The following is a 20522-nucleotide window of genomic DNA, read 5'->3' as shown; positions in this document are numbered from 1 at the left end:
CACCACTGGCACATCAAAATACACAGCCACCTGGTCGGCATTGCCGATTTGCCCAAGGTTGTAGCCTGCCGCTTCTCTCTTTCGCAGCACGTGGTGCTGAAAAGCTATCAGCTTTTCTTCGCTTGGCAGCTTCTGGGTGATTGAAGCCCAGAAGGAGGCTGAAGCTTCATGAAGCTTCGGAGGCTGAAGCCGAAGCACTTCATGAATTTCTGAAGCCAGCCCCGGCTGGCTTTGAAATCCTTTGGCGTTAGGCCTCGCTCCCTCGAAAGTTCCCCAGCTTTTGCTTGGAACACTTCTGTTGTCACTGGAAGGGCAGCTGCTCTCTGTGTCCGAACAAAGTCGGCCAAAACTGTCTCCACTTCGTGGTGACGGCCTTTGTTTAGTCCACTAAATGCCATCCTCGTTGCGGTGCACGCAAAAAGCTGCTGTCGTTGTCCCCTCCAACGACGGACGTTTTTCTCGCCAAAGACCCGCCCGGCTTGAAGGTTCGAGGATGCCTCTGCGGCTATCACAACTTTTTGCTTGAAAGCGGCATTGTAGTGGCATTTCCTGCTTGGTGCCATCGCTATAACACCACGCCGCACACCAACACGGCCAACACGACACAGGCCAAAATGGCGACCTCGCTTGTGTACGGTTGGCTACTGGCACGGCTAGTAGCGGCTGCGATACTGACCTTTTTAGAAGGCGCTAGCTATGCACCATATTTAGCAATTTCAATGAAAAACTGGCGCATTTTTAAAAATCCTCGGATCTAAGCCGACCCTAGAGTTTGGAATATGATTATGTTTTTTTTAAATATTGGCCAAGATTCGAATAAATACGGTATATCTTTGTTTTTCCAAATTAGAGGAAGTTTTATTTCTGTATGAAAGCGTGAGGTGTGTGGTACTATAAAGGACTTTTTTTTGGGTCACGGAAAATGGGTGCGCAGTAATCGAAAGTGTTTTTTTTTTTTTCTTGGTCACGGAAGACAAGTGCACGTTATAATCGATGTTGCATTAGAATCGTGTAAATACAGTATGTATGTGGAGGGAACTTAGCATAACTATATGCATTAAAACAGTAGCACGTAATTGCTAAGTACAAATTTCCATCTCTTGATGTGCAGCATGGCGTTACCAACAAAAAAATAAATGCGATGCCACAGTAAATCAGACCTAAACTACGAACTATGAGGTTGGTTGTCACTTTCTTCAACAGCAGTAAAGATTTCGCCTGTCTTCCACGACCGTGCGGTAGTGCAAAGGTGAGCAGCATTTCGAAACTTTGGCAGGGAATAAAGCGGCTGAGCAGATGCCTTGTCCAGCTTTCCCCAATGTATGTGCACGCGTTTGTACGATGATCTGCTACTGAGCAAGACCGTCTCCACTTCATTGAAATGTGGTATGTGCAACCACATGGGGCTGACTGTCACGTGCGATTTGTGCACACCGCATCACCTACTAAGCACACACCGTCATTGTGCCAATATGTGCTTGGTGTATCGTAAGTGCGCATTTGCCAGAAGATTGCAGCGTTTGTGTAGTCAGTTTTCTTCGTGCTCACACCGCTCCTGGCGGTGCAGCACGCATCTTGCTGAGCTAATGCGATGATGGTGTGCTGCTTTCATTTCTGCATGCAACGTACACTTAAATTGGTCCCACTCATAAAGGGCGACTGTACATTTCCAATGCTTATATGTGCAAACTCCATCGCAATCACTCCGAAGGTGGAATCATTAGTAGACTGGTCTCTGCACGTTCCAACAAGGCAGATCTATTGCGGCACCACACGGCATTTTTTTTTTTCACTTGTGGAATAAAATTAATTGTTTTCTGGCAAATCCAGTATTGTAGACTCCCGATTATTCGGATGTTTAAGTGGTCCCCGTCGAGTCCAAATTCATCATCATCATCAGCCTGGTTACAGCCACTGCAGGGCAGAGGCCTCTCCCATACTTCTCCAACTACCCCGGTCATGTACTAATTGTGGCCATGTTGTTCCTGCAAACTTCCTAATTTCATCCGCCCACCTAACTTTCTGCCCCCCCCCCCCTGCTAGCCTTCCCTTCCCTTGGAATCCAGTCCGTAACCCTTAATGACCATCGGTTATCTTCCCTCCTCATTACATGTCCTGCCTATGGCCCCCCATTTCCTTTTCTTGATTTCAACTAAGATGCCATTAACTCGCACTTGTTCCCTCACCCAATCTGCTCTTTTCTTATCCCTTAACGTTACAGCCATCATTCTTCTTTCTATAGCTCGTTGCGTCGTCCTCAATTTAAGTAGAACCCTTTTCATAAGCCTCCAGGTTTCTGCCCCGTACGTGAGTACTGGTAAGACACAGCTGGTTATACTTTTCTCTTGAGGGATAATGGCAACCTGCTGTTCATGATCTTAGAATGCCTGCCAAACGCACCCCAGCCTATTCTTATTCTTCTGGTAATTTCCGTCTCATGATCCAGATCCATGGTCACTACCTGCCCTATGCAGATGTATTCCCTTACCACTTCCAGTGCCTCGCTACCTATCGTAAACTGCTGTTCTCTTCCGAGACTGTTAAACATTACTTTAGTTTTCTGCAGATTAATTTTTAGACCCACCCTTCTGCTTTGCCTCTCCAGGTCAGTGAGCATGCATTGCAATTGGTCCCCTGAGTTACTAAACAAGGCAATATGTATCATCAGCGAATTGCAAGTTACTAAGGTATTCTCCACTAACTCTTATCCCCAATTCTTCCCAATCCAGGTCTCTGAATACCTCCTGTATTCAAATTATCGGTTAGCAACTTACTCGTAGAAACAAGTGCTGCCAATCCAGTGTGCTTGGTTTTCAAAGATGCAGGAACTATGAACATAATCATTTCAGATTTCAGAAAGAAATATGGAAAAGAAACTGGGCCAATAAGCTGAGTTCTGTCAATTTATCTTCAGCTAAGAGTACAAATAGAAAATGGAAGCAATGAACACAAATATTCCAACAAAAACAGAGAGGGAGAAGAGACTGACGAAATATAAAATAGTGGGAAAAAAAGAAACAAGATTATTTATTTATTTATTTATTTATTTATTTATTTATTTATTTATTTATTGTACTTTCAAGGCCCAAAGGCGTTATAGAAGGGAGTGGAATGAAATACAGAACATGTACAGACAGGTTATAATTATAAAAAAAAAAATTAAAAATTTAGATTAACAAAAGTATTCTTCAATAGTAATTCTAAAAGCTGCTGTATTGGTTATGTTAACAAGTGAGGCCGGCAGGTGACTCCACTCATTGGTAGTTTTATGAATAAATTAATTTAAAAAATAGGTTCTTGCGACAATGTGGAACGCTCAATTTATGGCAATGGTCAGTACAAGATGATGATATGTATGCAGCTTCGAAGAAAACTTCACTTTTTCATTTCGGATTGTAGTAATTAATTTTGTGCAGTAGTGATAAGAATGCTAACTTCTTACGGGATGAGAGGATAGGGAGGTTTAAAGAAGCCTTCACAGATGTTATGCTTGATGTCCAAGAATAGCTAGTAAGAATGAAATGTTTGCTACGATTTTTTACAGATTCTATTGTATTTGTTAACTAATCTAGGCCAGGGTCCCAGACAGAAGAGGCATATTCAAGCTCAGAGCATATTAGTGCTTTGTACAGAAGTAGCTTTAAGTTAGCAGGGGCCACAGAGAAATTGTGACGGAGGTAACCAAGCATGCCGTTGGCAGTGTTAGTGATGTGGTTTATGTGTGTTTGTCAGAAAAAATTAAATGTTACATCATATGACATTATGATATGTCATCACGTTTATTTACTAGGTATCACAGTAAATTGCAAATTAAAAAAAACAAGACAAATACTGTACATACTCACGTAATGAACATACTCTCATAATAAATGCACCCCAACTGTTGCGCTTGAAAATTTCAATTTTTGATATTGGCAACATAATAATCACACCCCATTTTTGCTCCTGTGCAGTTCCATGATAGTATGACCATGCTGTATTTTTTCGGAGACTGGGCTCTTTTACTCCTGCAGATGTGTTTCAAGTAAGCGCCCTTAATCTCGATGTTCATCTATGTGTTGGAAATACATAATAATGCCACCAGAGAAATGCCAAGATCACCCAAACTAAATTCTGCAGCTGACCTCTAGCATAAAACATGCCATGGTAATACACCATCAGGAGCGGTGGATTTGGTAATGTAGAAGCTGACAGCAAAGCCACGATGAGAGAACACTAGGGGCAAGCATGCATTAAGAACAGGCGGTGCGTTCTCACGGCCACTCGAGACCTGACAGAATGATCAGCCTGCTCTTATTGCACGCTTACCACCAGTGCCAGCGCAAAAGCACCTTGCACACTCGAGAGAGCAAAAAAACTCGCAACTGCTCTCAGCCACAGCAACTTTACTCTGACGTAATAGGAGAGTGCATGCGCACAGTGTGAAGCTGGGCCCCGTGCATGGGAGAGTCCAAGTCAAGAAAGGGCAGCCGGGTGCTTGCATACTGTTGAATTCGCAGGTTCACTGCTCGCTTTTCTGCCCATCTTTGGTTTCGCTTTGTATGATGAGCCCCGAGTCGAGTTATACACCTGCTGCGGGACAGAGTTTATCGGCTCACAAAATGGCAATGCTTATCAGACACTTATAAATTTTGACATGCCGATGAGCAGGGCAGTCGAAGAAAGAGACACGTACAGCATGCTTGTCAAAACAACAGGTGCCGAAAAGCAGCGCTTCACCATGATTCTTGCGATAATGGCAGATGGCCAGAAGTAGCTGGAAGGATGAGCTGTTGTGAAACCATGATGCGGATGGAGCTGCCAGTTACCTAGATGACAGGTCTAGTGGTCCCAATACAGAGTGAAGTACAATAAAAATGCTGTTATGGTTTGCAAATAGTATATGTATAATTTTACTGCAAAGGTAAATTATCTAATGCATGTTTCAAATCATTACCATCTTACTTTTTAATTTTTGCTGTTTCAAAAAGGTTCCCATAAAATTTACCCTGCATAATAAATTCACCCCTCAGCTTTGCTTTGGCTTTTCAGGACAAAAACTGTGTTCTTTACGTGAGTGTATACTGTTACGACGAGGTGCGTTTACTTAAAGATGAAGTGATGAAAAAGGGACAACAGTTGCCGCTCCAAAGACAAGCGCACTTCGTCTTCTTCTTCCGTCCTTGCTGTGGCATTAGCATAATACTCCTCCCTTCACATACGAAGCCCACTGGGTGAGTAACTGCTAAGTGCACTCAGAGTCATGAGGATGACACCGCTTCATGCGGGCAACGTGAACAAGCTGCGTCTTAGAACAGTAGCCACGAGACACGAGACGAGCAATGGAATAGGTCACATCAATATGGCAAATTGGTGTGGAAATTATGATCAGCTATGAAGAACCAGCTGTAAGGCAAAAATGTATTTTAACAGCTACTGGTTATATTGTGTCATTAGCATAGCGAATGGATTCAACAGTTCCCTTTGAAACATTTATACCTGTTGGTTCAAGTGCATTGAACTTGTGGATGAGCTATGACTATACTTTCTGTCTCTGGAAGAATGAACAGTGTGATGTTTGTTCTAGCTGAATTCTCCCCGAATTCTTTTATTCCTGTCACCTCACTGTTTGACCTCTAATCCTTGCATGTCCTCTTGCTAACTGATGATGTTGCAAAAGCCAGTTCTACGATTGTGCAAATAGAGTCACACCTCAATATTGATGCGCGTATTCTATGCAGACGACGACGATGGGGGCATTAACTGATTGGGCGAGGACGACGAAGACGTGTCTCTGTTCTGTTTGTTTTTGAACAGGCTGTCCTATTGTTCTTGAAGAGCATCTCCCTGTCTTCTGTTAGTGTTGTACTGCGACACTAGCGGAGGTGCTCAGTACTGACTGCGCCTGATGCTCCGGAGTCCACCTGGGAGTCGTTCATCTAGCCCGGACGCATTGTCACCAGTTACGACACCTGTGCGCCGCTTTAGTCGTCGACTGCTATGCCTTGCCCCACAGTTCTCCGCTCTTCAACCACCTCTCTCCAGGAGCTGCACACATCTTGCAATGGCCGAAACCAGCCCACCGCAAGCACCCCAAAGCAGCCGGTTCCCCAGTCCACAACAGGTAACCGTTCTGCATTCGTTGGTTCCCGATCGCCATCGCGGTGTAGTCTTCGAAGACATTGAAGACTAGCTTGACAAATACGAACGCATCACACAGATTAACCAGTGTGCTGAGCAGCAAACGCTCACCCCTTTCTATTTCGCCCTTGACGACAGTGGCTGTGCTTGGTTTGAGAACCGCGAAGCAAGCCTAACGACGTGGAATGACTTTTAGCAGAGGATCACGGCTACTTTTGCGAGTGCCGACTGACATGACTGCGCCCAGGAGATGATAGAGCTACAGGTGCAACAACCTAATGAATCGGTCACAATGTTCGCCGTGGACATGACTTGCCTCTTTCGTAGAGCTGACCCGAACATGACTGAAGATAGGAAGTTGCGCTACTTCATGCGAGGTGTAAAAGAGCAGTTGTTCGCGGGGCTTGTGAGGAATTCACCAGTCACCATTGCTGACTTTATCAAAGAGGTTAATGCTATTGAGCGGGCCCTTCATCAACAATGCAGGCAGTAAGATCGACTGTCCACCAGCTCTACAATCAATGCTGCCACAGTGACTGCTGAGTATCAGAACCCCTTGTGTAAATTTATCAGAAAGCTCATCAGAGAGGAAATTCAAAATATTCTGACACCTACACGAAATTCTAAAGATGAACCAACCAGCCCCATTGAACACACTGCTAACGAAATCAGGCAGGCGTTCCCGGCAGCCAATCTTCAAGATCACCAGTGTCCCGTGAGTTATGTCACCGCTGTCCGATGTCCACAACCTGTTACAACCACACCGCTGTACCACCAGCTTCCGACAGCCGCTCCTTGGTTGCCACCGCAAGACGAGGCTTCGAGGTGTGCAGTCATTATACCACTGCAGTCATACGGCCAGCTGTCGTTTGCCGCGCCTTGGTCAGCACCGCAAGATGACACTACGGGACGACCGCAATTTTGGAGAACCGACGTGTAGCGCATTATCGATGTGTGCCCACTCTGTTTTCACTGCGAAGGCTCCGGCCATATTTCGTGTCATTGCTCGCATCGCAACACATCATTTCTGCCTCTTCACTCATGGTTCTATGGTCAACGTGCAAATGATGACTCCATGCTACGACAAAATGATGATGCTTTCCAGGGACCTCCAATAGTGCACCCGAATGACGAATCCGTGCCCAATGATCGGTCCGATTTTGGCCGTCGGTCGCGCTCTCCAACCCCTCCACATCAGATGGCTTCACCTACTGGATATACTTTTGCTGACCTCCAAGGACAAAGGTCGCCCGGCCCATGTCGGGAAAACTCAAGGCAGGGACCTCTGGGGGTAAGGTTGCAGGCCCGCCAGGAGAAAATAAAAAGCCCCCAACACTCTCGCTGCAGAATGCCGTGAAGCGCATAAACATCAACACCGAAGAAATTGTGAGCGCCGACATTTATGTTTTCGTGGATGGGCAGCCGGTCAACATTGGTGCTAACTTCTCTATAAGGAGTCAGGAACTCGTTCTCCGCCTGAAGAAAGTAAGGACGCCATGGATGGGACCTCACATAACGACGGCCGGCAGCCAGTTACTGCTGCCTACTGGAAGATGTACGGCTAGTTAACATCAGGGATTGTTCTTTCATGGCTGCTTTCATCATTCTTCTTGTGTGCTGTTAAGATTTGATTATTGGAATGGATTTCCTAAAAGAATATAGAGCCATAATTAACATCCCGGACCGCATGATGAAGCTTTATAAGCGACCTGGTTTAGTTCACTGCTTATCGCCGCAACACAACCCCTTTCAACTAACAGAAGACGACATCATCCTCCCACTTCGATCATGCACCCTTGGTTCGGTAGCATGCGATGTATCGTTTCATTGCGAAGGAGTTGCCGACCAAATAACCATGTTTTTGTTTACTAATGGTATCTCGGTCGCATGAAGAATCGTGAATGTCACCGACGGCGCACGAACCTGTTGCTAACAAATTTTAGCACAGAGCGGCGGCACCTTCTAAAGGGCATGGCTGTGGCTTATTTTGACGGTGTTGTGGATGTTCATGGGTGCTTTTCACTACTCAAAGAAGCGCCTACGCAAGACCCAGCTCCTTTACTTGATGTCAGCACTGCTTTGTCACAGCACGAATGAGAATGGCTTCTTACACTATTGGCCAAGTTCAACAGCTGCTTTGTGTCGACGCCCAGCATCGGTCGGACGCCTCTAACAAAGCACCGAATAATTACAGAGGATACGGCAAGGCCAATTCACCAAATCCTTATCGTGTGGCTCCCAGAGAATGTGAAGCCATATAACAACAAGTGACAAAAATGCTTGAAGACGACGTGATCCAACCATCAACGAGTCCCTAAGCATCTCCTGTAGTTCTAGTCAAGAAAAAAGACAGTAGCTTGCATTTCTGTATGGACTACTGAAAACTAAATTAGGTGACAAAAAAATACATGTGCCTGATTTCTCGTATAGACAATTCACTTGACAGGCTTTGTCATGCATGTCACTTCTTTTCAATGGACTTAAAAAGCAAGTATTGGCAAATGGAAGTAGACCCGAGAGACTGTCAAGAAACTGCCTGTGTGACGCCAGACGGCCTATATGAATTTAAGGTCTTGCCCTTCAGCTTGTGCTTTGCCCCTGCTACGTTTCAGTGCCTCATGGATGTGCTTTCGGGTCTGAAGTGCAAAACCTGCTTAGTGTACCTCGACGACGACATCGTGTTCTCCGTAACATTTGAAGAACACCTTAAACGGCTTGAAACGGTTCTGCAGTCCATACGGTCCGCTGGCCTCACCCTGAAGCCGGAGAAGTGCTACTTTGGCTTCGCGGAACTACAGTTTCTTGGTCACGTCGTCAGCCACGCAGGTGTCCACCCGCATCCTTAAAAAATTGCCGCTGTCGCACAGTTTCTTGTACCATCCGATAAAAATGCTGTAAGGCACTTCCTCGGCCTCTGTGCCTATCGCCGGTAGTTTATTGCAGACTTTACTCGCATTGCATCGTCATTAACTCACCTGACGAGAAACAATGTTGCTTTTGTATGGGGCGACAAAGAGCAAGATGCATTCAACGACTTGCGGCAATGTCTCCAGACACCTCCAGTGCTTGCTCACTTTGATGAGACTGCTTCTACATTGCTCCACACTGATGCCAGCAATGCTGGCTCGGGAGCAGTTATTGTATGGCCACCACTTCACAGTTATCAGCGACCACCATTCACTCTGTTGGTTGACAAACCGTAAAGATCCTTCTAGACGATTGGTGCGTTAGAGCCTAAGGCTGCAAAAGTTTGACATGACTGTCATGTACAAGTCGGGGAAACGACATATGGATGCTGACTGCATGTCTCAATCGCCGATAGAGTCACCTGCTCCACCCGAAGAAAAAGACTCGGCATTTCTGTGTTCTGGACACATCCGCCATCGTGCGACAACAACAGGACAACCTTGAGTTGCTTGCACTAATCAATTACTTAGAGGGAAGATCTGCGAAACTGCCCAGAGTTTACGCAAGAGGAGTGTTATCGTTTTTTTTACAGGCCAAAGTCCTTTACAAAAGAAACTTTTCTTCGACCGGGTCCCCCTATCTGCTCGTCATTTTTGCAGCTCTTCGTACGGAAGTACTTCAAGCCTGTCATAACGAGGTGACTTCTGGTGACTTAAACACGCGAACATTGGCCAGAGTGCAGCGAAGGTACTACTGGCCGAGACTTACCACCGCCGTGAAACATCATGTTTGCACTTGTCTCGACTGCCAGAGGTGCAAGTCACCTCCGACGAAACCAGCTGGCCTCCTACAACCTGTCCAGGTTCCTCGAAGACCTTTTGATCAAATCGGAATGGATATTCTTGGCCCACTTTCTACATCTACTCCACGGAATCGCTTTGTTAATGTCGCAACCAATTATTTCGCACACTACGCTGAAACAAAGGCAATCCATAGAAGCCCAGCAGCCGAGGTGGCGCACCTTCTCATTGACCATGTTGTGTTGCAACACAGCACAACAACCGTCGTAATAACAGACCAAGGAACCCCATCCACGGCTGCAGTTTTAGATCACGTCTTGCTGCTAAGGTTCATTGTAAGTCATCCACAATCTAATGGATTAACAGAGCGCCTAAACAAAACAATCGAAGACATGCTCTCCATGTATGTGGGTGTTGAACACAAAAATTGGGATGACATCCTATCTTATATTACCTTTGCATATAACACGGCGAAACAAGAGATGAGGTGCGTGACTCCGTTCACCCTTGTTCACAGACGGGATGTACGAATGATGTTGGATGCGATGCTTCCACACGACTTTGACGACACTGACACGAATGCTGATGTGTTTGTGCAATGTGCAGAAGAGGCTAGGCAGCTCATGCACTTGCAGATTTGCCAGCAGTAAGACTATGACGCAGGCCGCTATGACCTTCACCATAGAATAGTAACCTATGAAGTCGGTGACACAGTGTGGGTTTGGACACCTATCAAATTGAGGCCTCTCCGAGAAACTGTTAAGGTGATACTGCAGACCATATCGAGTATTGCGCCGACTCAGTGATATCACGTATGAGGTCATTCCCTATAGTCCTAATTGTACGTGCCGCCGCACGGACCGTCCTCAACTTATGCACATTGTCCGCATGAAGCCATATGTGAGCAAATAACTATGCCAAAGATCCTTACTTCTGCAAGTGACATTTCTGGTCTAGCATTAGGACAATGCTCTTTTAGGGAGGGACAAATTATGCGTGTATTCTATGCAGACGGCGACGACGACGATGGCGGCATTAACGGACTTCGTCTGGTGGGTCAGTGAGATTGGGCGAGGACAAAGAAGAAGTGTCTCTGTTCTGTTTGTTTCTGAACAGGTTGTCCTATTGCTCTTGAAGAACGCCTCCCTGTCTTCTGTCCATGTTGTACCGCGACAATATAACGAAGCAGCAAAAAAACTTGGTTAAATCAAGAAATTTGTTAATTTGGTGTTTTAAAGCCTCAGCAGTAAATTAATACCAGAAATTTCCTAGTGGATATTATCTTGTCAGTAGGAACTTATATAAATAAATTGCAAGGTCGGGACACAGTAGTGCAGTCAACAGCAGAAGTGCATTAGGAGCAGATCACGCCGAGAACAATGCATCGGCGTGGTGCACAGAATCCGAGATTTGCGAGTGTAGCATGGCGGGCACTGTAAACATTGAATGCCATGGCTGACTGCGCTTGGTGCCAGCAGCCGTCTTCAGATGGCGCCCACAAATAAAAAACAATAGTGTCAAAATATAGTTATAGTCGTCCTGATAAAGAATTGTCACAGTTTCGCAAGAAAGGTGGAGCATTGATGGCGATAGCAAAGAGACAAAGATGAGAAGTAAGTTTTGTAGTTTTATTGGTGTCACGCGCAACTCAAGCAAACAAGAACAGATGTCATTCAATGACCACGAACACTCGCTGTCACAACGCGAGCGAACGTTTCACGCCCTGTCTCAGAAATTTGAGATTGCACGACCATCAACACTATATGGGCGGGAACACAGTGTGCATCATGGCACCAACTATCTCGACTTGGCCTTTGTACTTGCGCCAGATTACCTCCAAGATATGGCGCATGGACCGCATATGGACAGTCATGCACAGCCACAGCAAGGGTAGAGGAGGAGATGTGCATGCACTAGGCGAACAGGGCATATAAGCCTGCGTAACCTGCCTCCCCCACCTCCCTATGCCATGCTTGATCACATTACCACATGTTCATCCTCTTCCCACCCACTTTGCACTGAAGGGATCGTCAGATCTCGTGTTCCTTTGAGAGCTCAGAGCTGCCACGCACCCCGTGGTTTCCACAAGTTGTTTACTAACGCAAGAAATGGCAGAGCGATGTTTCTATTAAAGTCTACTAGGGTTGAAATCACTATGCTTTGTCTACACCAGCCTCCTGTATGAGCCTAATGGCGTTACTCAAGAAGGAATTCTAGGGTTTTATGAGCCAAATGATTATGAGGCATGCCATAGTGGAGGACTCCAGATTAAGTTTGACCACGAAGGTACCTTTTTAACCTGCCCCCATCAAAACGCGGCTGCCACGGCCAGTATTTCATCCCGGAACCTTGTGCTTAGCAGTGCAACACCACAGCCACTAAGCCACCACGGTGGTTAGATGTTACTCAACACAGCAATCATTACAGTTGGTAAACCAGCATGATGCATGTATAAGCATTGTGACCAATTTCTGACCATAAGATTTACGGTCAGTTAATGCAAAATGGAAACAGAATGGGAGAGGGGACAAGGTGAGCGCTGTAAAACTGAAATTCTTCAGTATCAAGTGACTAGCCAAGCAACGCGTACTACTGATATAAGCTTTGCATTTTGGCATTGCCTTTTTGCCCTGTAAAGCAGTAATAAACGAAGGGAATTACATAAAGAGAATCCGTCAGCTATTTGTGAGAACAGAATTTTCGTACGAGGGGTGATTGCACTGTAGAGGATGGAACGAACAAGACTGGAAAAGAAAGTCTGTTCTTGTCTTCTCCTTTTGCGGGAAAAAGACAGAAAATGTGCTAACGCCCTAATAAAACCTCGGATGGTCATGCCACATGCTTAGATCATGCGCTATATAGAACAGAGCTATAACCCAGCATCTGCCACTGCTTTGAACGCTCACGGAGCCTGCAGACAGTCACTCGAGCACTCGACAAATGTAATTCACACTGTACGGTATGCTGCTATTACTAACCGAAGCTATTTTATTTGTGGGTGGAAAACTCATCCAACAAACAAAGTAGTCACGCATCTACAGATAACAATCTGAACAAAGTAAATAGCACAGCTTATTCTGCAGCAGTACCCAACACTGTTAGAATCGTCTTATGTTTTGGAACTACTCATTGCAGCTAAATCACAGTTTCGAACCACAGTTCCCGACCGATTTTTCGGACTCTAAAAATTCAGACATGCTAGATTATTCGGTCTGCTTTGTGGCACCACCATTCTCCCCATAGACCATAATGTATAACAACTGCCGAAAGTTCGGACACCTTGCAACCTCTCGTCTGATTTTTCGGACACTCCTTGAGCCAACTCAATCGAGAGCACCATGCACCGACTCTGACCGGCGCATGGTTCGACTCGCTGAACGCCATTTTTGTTTTGAACGGAGCCTCCTTGTTGCCCCACGAAGTGGTGGTACTGCAAATCCCCGCTCATCATCATCATTTCTGCCTGGTTCATATCTACAGCAGTTCCGGTCTCAGCTTAGTAAGCCATGTCAAGACAAACCAGCAGCTGATTTGTTTCTTTCTGTGTGCACGATGCTGCAAGTAGGCCACGTTTTTCGTTTGTGCAACTGGTGTCGGCATGACGGCGTGGTGATGTTTGCTTTGTGTGCTGTGTCGAAGTTGCGGTGATGCAATGCGGCATACGGAAACATCGCGTCAAGTGTCTAATGGCGCCGACAGTGCCCGTGCAGACTGTGCTGGGCAATGCCAGCAAGAGGGTGCCGGGAGGCTTAGGATTTGTCACCTTCCGATGTGCTCCCTACTGACGCCGAAAATGCTCTGCCGAGAGCTTCGCAGTGGCTGCATTGCGATTCCGGACACCATCTCATTTGACAGTTTCACAGGTGCTGATATTGCTGTACTGACATGCGCAGAACTCGACTACAGCGAGCTCATTCGTCAGGTTTCTGCTGCGCTGCCAGACGATGACTTCGAGTCGGAAGATGACGGACCATGTACACGCTCCGCTGCCGTCGCAAGCGGAGCGTGTACAAGCAGTGACTGTGCTTTCAGCCGCCTATAGTGACCATACGACCCTCTCCGAGATTCAGGCGTATCTGACTGCGCGTAAATGGAACAGCGTGCAACGGCGCATTCACGATTTCTTCAAGCCTATTGCCGAGCCTGAATAAGTGCGTGGAAATAAAGGATTTCTTTTTTTTTTTTCTTAATCTGCTTTTTCGGACATCAGTTTATTCGGACATTTCCACAGTCCCCGTGAGGTCCGAATAAAGAGTCAGCGACTGTACATTGAAAATACTGCAGTAATGTCGCATTAGTGAAACGAATTTTTAGAAATACAAAACTGATCTCCGAGACTAATTGTAGGCTCAAACACACACACACACACACACTGTGTTGGGTGCTTTGTGCACCTCAACACCGCAGCGACTCCAGCCATGCTGACTTAAATCTCTTCAGTACGTCTCACAGAAGCGCTTCTCAAGTAGAAGATGCCACATTATGCATTATGACTTGAGAAAAACCATCAGAAACTTCCACCAAGCGTATACCTGGCATACAGCATGGAGCACTCGCCCAAGCCAGCAAGCAAACTGGGCCAAAGATCACACCACTGCATATGCAATATGGCAGTGCCGATGAAAAGGACAGTCTATACAAAGTCACGAAGCCACCGGAATGTTCGAATAATCAAGCAGCTCCGAGAAATTGGTCTGTGACTGCATAAGTTTGTTTTTGGCTTGCCTTGGCCATGAGTCTGGTTATTAGCAATGTGATTTGCACACTGAAACCTACACTGGCTATTTTACGCATATTTTATTGTATAGGCTCATTCATTCTGAATAGTTCAAAAATTCCATGTACAGTTAAACCTTTGCATATAGTTATAAGGAAGTTGGTAAATTTGGCAATTCGCTTTGTTATATCAAAATTTCATTATATGTACTGAAATTAAACTTTTATGCAGATTCGCAGATGGATTTTTCTTGCACAGAAGCAGCCATAAAATTTTACGTATTATCGTGCATACAAAAAATCAAATTTGAATGAGAAAGATATTCATTTTGTTGAATTTGAGAAATGGCAATGAAAAAGACACTTTCCTGCCGTGTCGACGACATCTTCATGGCGATACAAAGCAAAGTCAGCCACGCTTTAGCGTCCCCTCAGCTCTTGTGGTTGTAGCGTCGCCCGCAGTGGGACGACACTATCTTATGAAAAGTTCCGGCAGCGGGAAGCGAATGCTTCATCTGCTCCTCGCTTCAATGCCTGTCTTCGAAACTCGAGGTTACACAACCTCCAGTACAAAATGTGCGGGAAGACAGTGCACATGATGCCACGTTATCTCAGCATGCCCACCTTTTACACATGCAGCAGATTGCCACTAAAATACGCCACGCCAGCTGCGTATGCATTCAGCTGCCCAGACAGCTGCCGTGAGAGTCATGCACAGCAAAGGAGATGGGTGCCAACCTGCCCCTCGCTTCCTCCCCTCCACTCAGGCGTGCTTGATGGCATTATCGGAGCTCCTTTCCGCTTGGCATTTGTCAAGTTGCATGTGTAAGCAGTGGGCATGCTGAGAGGGCCTGGCATCATGTGCATTGTCTTTCCCCACATCTTGTACTGGAGGTTGTATAATCTTGCATTTCGGAGACACAATTCAATTCAATTCTCATTATTTACCAGAAAATATCCTGGCTGGATTCCTGGGTTAAAAGCTAACAGGCATTGAAGCGAGAGGTAGATGAAGCATTCGCTCCTCGCTAACGATGCCTTTCATAATATAGAGTTGTTCCACTGCAGGCGCAACTGTGAGCCACAAGGGTGAAGTGGACGCTAAAGCGTGACTGATTTCGCTTCGTATCGCCGTGAAGATATTGTTGACATGGCATGAAAGCGTCTTCTTTATCGCTGACTCTCAACAAAATGAATTCCTTCTCAGCTTACCCTCAAATGCTTTCACTCACACCCAAAGCATACAGTGCGCGGGGTACAATAGGATTTTATCACACTTGGACTTTATGCGGAACATGGTGTTACTCCACTCTGGCAGTTGCTCATGGTGGCGAGGCGCACGATTTGAGAGGTGTGTTCGCAAACAGCCACTTGTAATTCAACCATTTAACAATCTGCATCCGTGGAAGTTTCCATTTATTGTCTTGGTATTCCTTCACAGCAGCAGTGAAATTTCTTTATTATTGAAATTGTGTGTAAACACACTTCATTATATTGAGCTTCTAAATACAGTCGACAACCAATAATTCAGACTCCATTGGGAAATTAAATAAATCCGAACTACTGAATGCCTGAAAAAATGAATGTATCCAAAAAAAGATAATTTTATTTACGTTTTAAGGCCCCTGTGCACGGAACAAGTGGTCCATGCGTTGGTGCACGCACTTCCGCTTACGTGCAACCAAGTCCGCCTGTATTTCTGCCAGTTTTGAGTTTCACTGTACGCCGATGCAAGGACTGCAAAGGCTCGAGTCAGATCCACATGTGGAGGACTCCGGAGCACACGGCACATCATCATCTGAGTCAGAGTTGCTGTTTGATGGTGGGAGAACTTGCTCAACCATTTCGTCATCATTCAGTTCGGCACACGACAAAACCACTCTATTGACATCTGCAAAGGCTTCATATCTAATGGCGGCAGGAATTGGCACACCACAGGCTAACAGGTCATCAATGATGTCTGCATTTGAGCTTGTTGTGGCAGGCGGCAGTTCAGCCTCTTCAGTTGTGGAGTCAGACTCATTCGGATTGCGACTCAAAATTTATTTGGAGTCTCACTGCGAAGGCACCGTTAGTGTCATTTGACGCAGCCTATCTATAACTTCACGAGAAAGACTTCTTGGAGCCAGCAGAGCGCTGTTTGGAAAGTAAATTAAACAAGTAGGCACAGCATGGCAGAACGCTGTCCGCAAGACACACTCAACAAACACAATGACATGATAGTGGGCCATGCACAGGGTGCCGGAATAAGATGTGATAATCGCGATGTTGATGCGACCTCACAATTCAGGCAAACCCTTTAAGATCAGCAGATGCCGTTAAATCTCAGAGGTGCAGAATGACAACCAAGGCAAGGCCTCAGAGATTACCATATAGCATGTAATCTCTGAGGCCATACTTTGTGTCTTGTCGAGGCTGCCAAAGGAGATAATGGCAGCAGAGTTGGCGTAGGCTACAGCCACAGATGGAGTCCGGATAATCGAATGAAGAGCTGGTGGCTGTCCGAAATATCGGTCGTCTTTACACATTAAGTCTATGGGGCCATTGGCGATGCTGCAAAGCAGTCTGAATTATCAGTGTCTGATTTATTGGTTGCCGACTGTACATGGTATTCTATGGACAAGAAGTTATAAAAAGTTAAATACTTCATTATATCGATGTTTACCTGTACTAAATTTCGAACCTAAGCAAATATTGAATAGCATGATATTATTTGATTGAATGTTGGAAAACATGAATTTCACACCAACCTAGCCAGTTTTTCCATCACTCAAACAAAACGAGACAAAAGCAAGTGTTGACACTCTATCTGACTAGACGCATTCAGCACTGTGAAAAGCTACCAATTCTGTCAGCTGCAGGAACCAGAAGCAGAAGGAGGTCTGCACCAATGTCCGCCACTAATCCCCTCGAGCGCAATGCAGGCTGGTCCGAGCAGAATTAGTGGCTCACAATGGGCAAGCCCTGCTCCTTTTGCCCAGGCACGTGAGTGGCTCTCATTTCCAATGGGCTGACACGACCCACAGATTTCACTGCATCGTGTGGATTTAGTGAGACAGAGTACAGATGGGAAATTGCCCCAACAGCCATTTGACGTGGCGATCCACTTACTCAGCCCTGCCCGACCTGGGTTGACGACGGCACAAAGCTCCTCGGCAACAAACAGGTGGCGCATCTCGGGCAGCAGCAGCTCAGCACGGCCCACCTGGTACTGCACATTGCTAATGCCTGCGAAGCAAACACCCCACAGCACCCACTGCATACATATCATGTGTAACAGAGCTCTTCCAACCTGTCGGAAAACATGCAGACACGGGGTGTGCCCTGCGCTACCTGCTTCATGAAGCTGCCACTGTCATGCTTACAATCATCGGGTAGTAATTATGGGCACAGTGGTTGCAACATGCCAGCATTTGCCACAAGTGACTGCACACAACTTGAGCTGCGTCGAGAGCACACCTAGCCAGGCACGAGGGTGATGTTCACGGACTAAGCCACAACTTCAAGAATATCACAAAGAGACAAGGTATTACGCGTGCTCTACCCTGCGAAGGCATATTCCATGTGGCAGCGTGTGAACAACAAAGCTGCTGTTCGCTACTGCACTTGAACATAAGAAGAAATATCCTGAATGTGAAGTGGGTGTGGTCTATATGTTGCCTTTCTTGTGTAGTGCCTGTTACAGAGGCCATACTGGCCAGTGTATTAATGAAAGAGCAGGAGAGCACTTGAATAATATGAACGCTTATGCAGTGACAAGCCACTCGGCGGCACATTGCTGTAGCTGTGGTGGTTGCAGTGCCATGTTTCAAGAGACACGTGTTCTCAGGAAAAAGACTGACACCGACACATGTGTCATCCTAGAGGTGGCGGCAATATGCTAGAGAGGCAGCTCCTGCGTTAGCATGCTGTCAATCACCATATTTAAAAAGAAATCAATTATCTTTCTCACGTGCATAGCAATGTCACTTAAATACGCAAGTTAATTTTTTAATTTTTTTTTCATATCCTTTGCCTTTCTACGCATTGCTATGCAAGTCCTGCGCATCATCATCATCGTCAGCCTATATTATTCCCACTGCAAGACAAAGGCCTCTCCCTGCGATCTCCAATTACCCCTGTACTGCGACAACCGATTCCAACTAGCACGCGTGAATTTCGTAATTTTATCGCTCCACCTAGTCTTCTGCAATCCTCGACTGCGTTTCCCTTCTCTTGGTACCCATTCTGTAGCATTAGTGGTCCAACGGTTATCTAACCTGCACATTACATGACCTTCCCAGATCCACTTCTTTCTCTTAATGTCAATTTGAATGTTGGCTATACCCGTTTGCTCTCTGATCCAAACTGTTTTTTTTCTGTCTCTTAACCGTTATGCTTAGCATTCTTCGTTCCATCACTCTTTGCAAGGTCCTTGTTCTCTTTGTCAGCCTCCAAGTCTCTGCCCCATATGTCAGCACCAGTAAAATCCGGTAAAATGCACTGATTGCATACCTTCCTTTTCAATGATAATGGCAAGCTTCCAGTAAGGAGCTCACAATGTCTGCCGCATGCAATCCAACCCATTTTTATTCCTCTGTGAATTTCCTTCTCGTGATCAGGGTTCCCTGTGATTAGTTGACCTAGGTAAACATACTCCTTCACAGACTCTAGAGGTTGACTGGCGATCCTGAACTCTTGTTCCCTTGCTAATCTATTCAACAGACTATACAAACTACAGAAAAAAGCGATTAGGCACACTGCAAATGTTGACTATTATGCACACACTGGTGAATTATTTAAGCGGTTTAACATTATCCCAATTCATCGGCTTTACAAGTATTACCTAGCAATAAGATGTAAGAAATTCCTGCTCAATAGCAATCACCCTTTTTTTATATTTTTCAACTAGAACCATACATTGTCCCATACCCTACTCGTCATCAACAACATTGGATTATTCTATTGTGCAGAACACAGTTTGGCCGACAAATGCTTCACTTCACTGTTCCTGTTTTATTAAACAAATTAATTCAAAAAGGGATAATAATTGAAGAATGTGGTGCATGTGTTATTAGGGAAGCACTTTTATCATGAAATCAACGCAATATTATTTATCACTAACTAAACTTTCAGTGTATATTGTAACTTGTCTTCATGTATTGTACTGTGTAATTTAACCGTAAAGGAATCTGTGCATCTATATCTTCAGTTCATGATGAATCTATGTGTATTACGACTTGTAAAATACTAACCCCTTCTTGCTATGAATGGATTCTGTTCATCTGTCAATGCTTTCCATGTATCAGGGAGGCTCGGGTGCCCCTCAAGTGACTAATGTCACTTTTTTCCCGAGCCTGCTCTCATCCTTGAGATGAAAATCTCAAGGATGAGATTTGCACAATTTGCACAATTTTGCACAATTGACCTGATTTGATTTGATTATCTTGGTCTTCTGTATATTAATCTTCAACCCCACTCTTACACTCTCTTTATTAAGGTCCTCAATCATTTGTTGTAACTCATCTGTAGTGTTGCTGAATAGAACAATGTCATTGGCAAACCGAAGGTTACCGAGATGTCCGTCGGCGATCCTTACTCCTAAGCCCTCCCAGTTTAATAGCTTGAATACTTCTTGCTATTGTCCTTTCAAATTCAACATTCAAATTGACATTAAGAGAAAGAAGTGGATCTGGGAAGGTCATGTAATGTGCAGGTTAGATAACCGTTGGACCACTAATGCTACAGAATGGGTACCAAGAGAAGGGAAACGCAGTCGAGGATTGCAGAAGACTAGGTGGAGCGATAAAATTACGAAATTCACGCGTGCTAGTTGGAATCGGTTGTCGCAGTACAGGGGTAATTGGAGATCGCAGGGAGAGGCCTTTGTCTTGCAGTGGGAATAATATAGGCTGACGATGATGATGATGCGCAGGACTTGCATAGCAATGCGTAGAAAGGCAAAGGATATGAAAAAGTTTGTTAGTTAGCCAGTGGTGC

The 20522-nt window shown here is 45.4% G+C and overlaps 1 protein-coding gene across 1 annotated transcript in view; it reads right to left on the bottom strand.

The window, feature by feature from the left end:
* LOC142573176 (tRNA (uracil-5-)-methyltransferase homolog B-like) overlaps positions 1-20522 on the bottom strand; it is a 126053-nt gene that overhangs the window by 11607 nt on the left and 93924 nt on the right. The window contains exon 12 of the mRNA XM_075682746.1: positions 17655-17771. Within this exon, the coding sequence (XP_075538861.1) occupies positions 17655-17771 (117 nt within the window). The remainder of the gene's footprint in view (positions 1-17654; positions 17772-20522) is intronic.

The sequence above is a fragment of the Dermacentor variabilis genome, chromosome 2, assembly GCF_050947875.1.
Source record: "Dermacentor variabilis isolate Ectoservices chromosome 2, ASM5094787v1, whole genome shotgun sequence".
Taxonomy (NCBI): Eukaryota; Metazoa; Arthropoda; class Arachnida; order Ixodida; family Ixodidae; genus Dermacentor; species Dermacentor variabilis.
The sequence above is the reverse complement of the archived record's forward strand: the minus strand, read 5'-3'. Positions and strand labels throughout refer to the sequence as shown.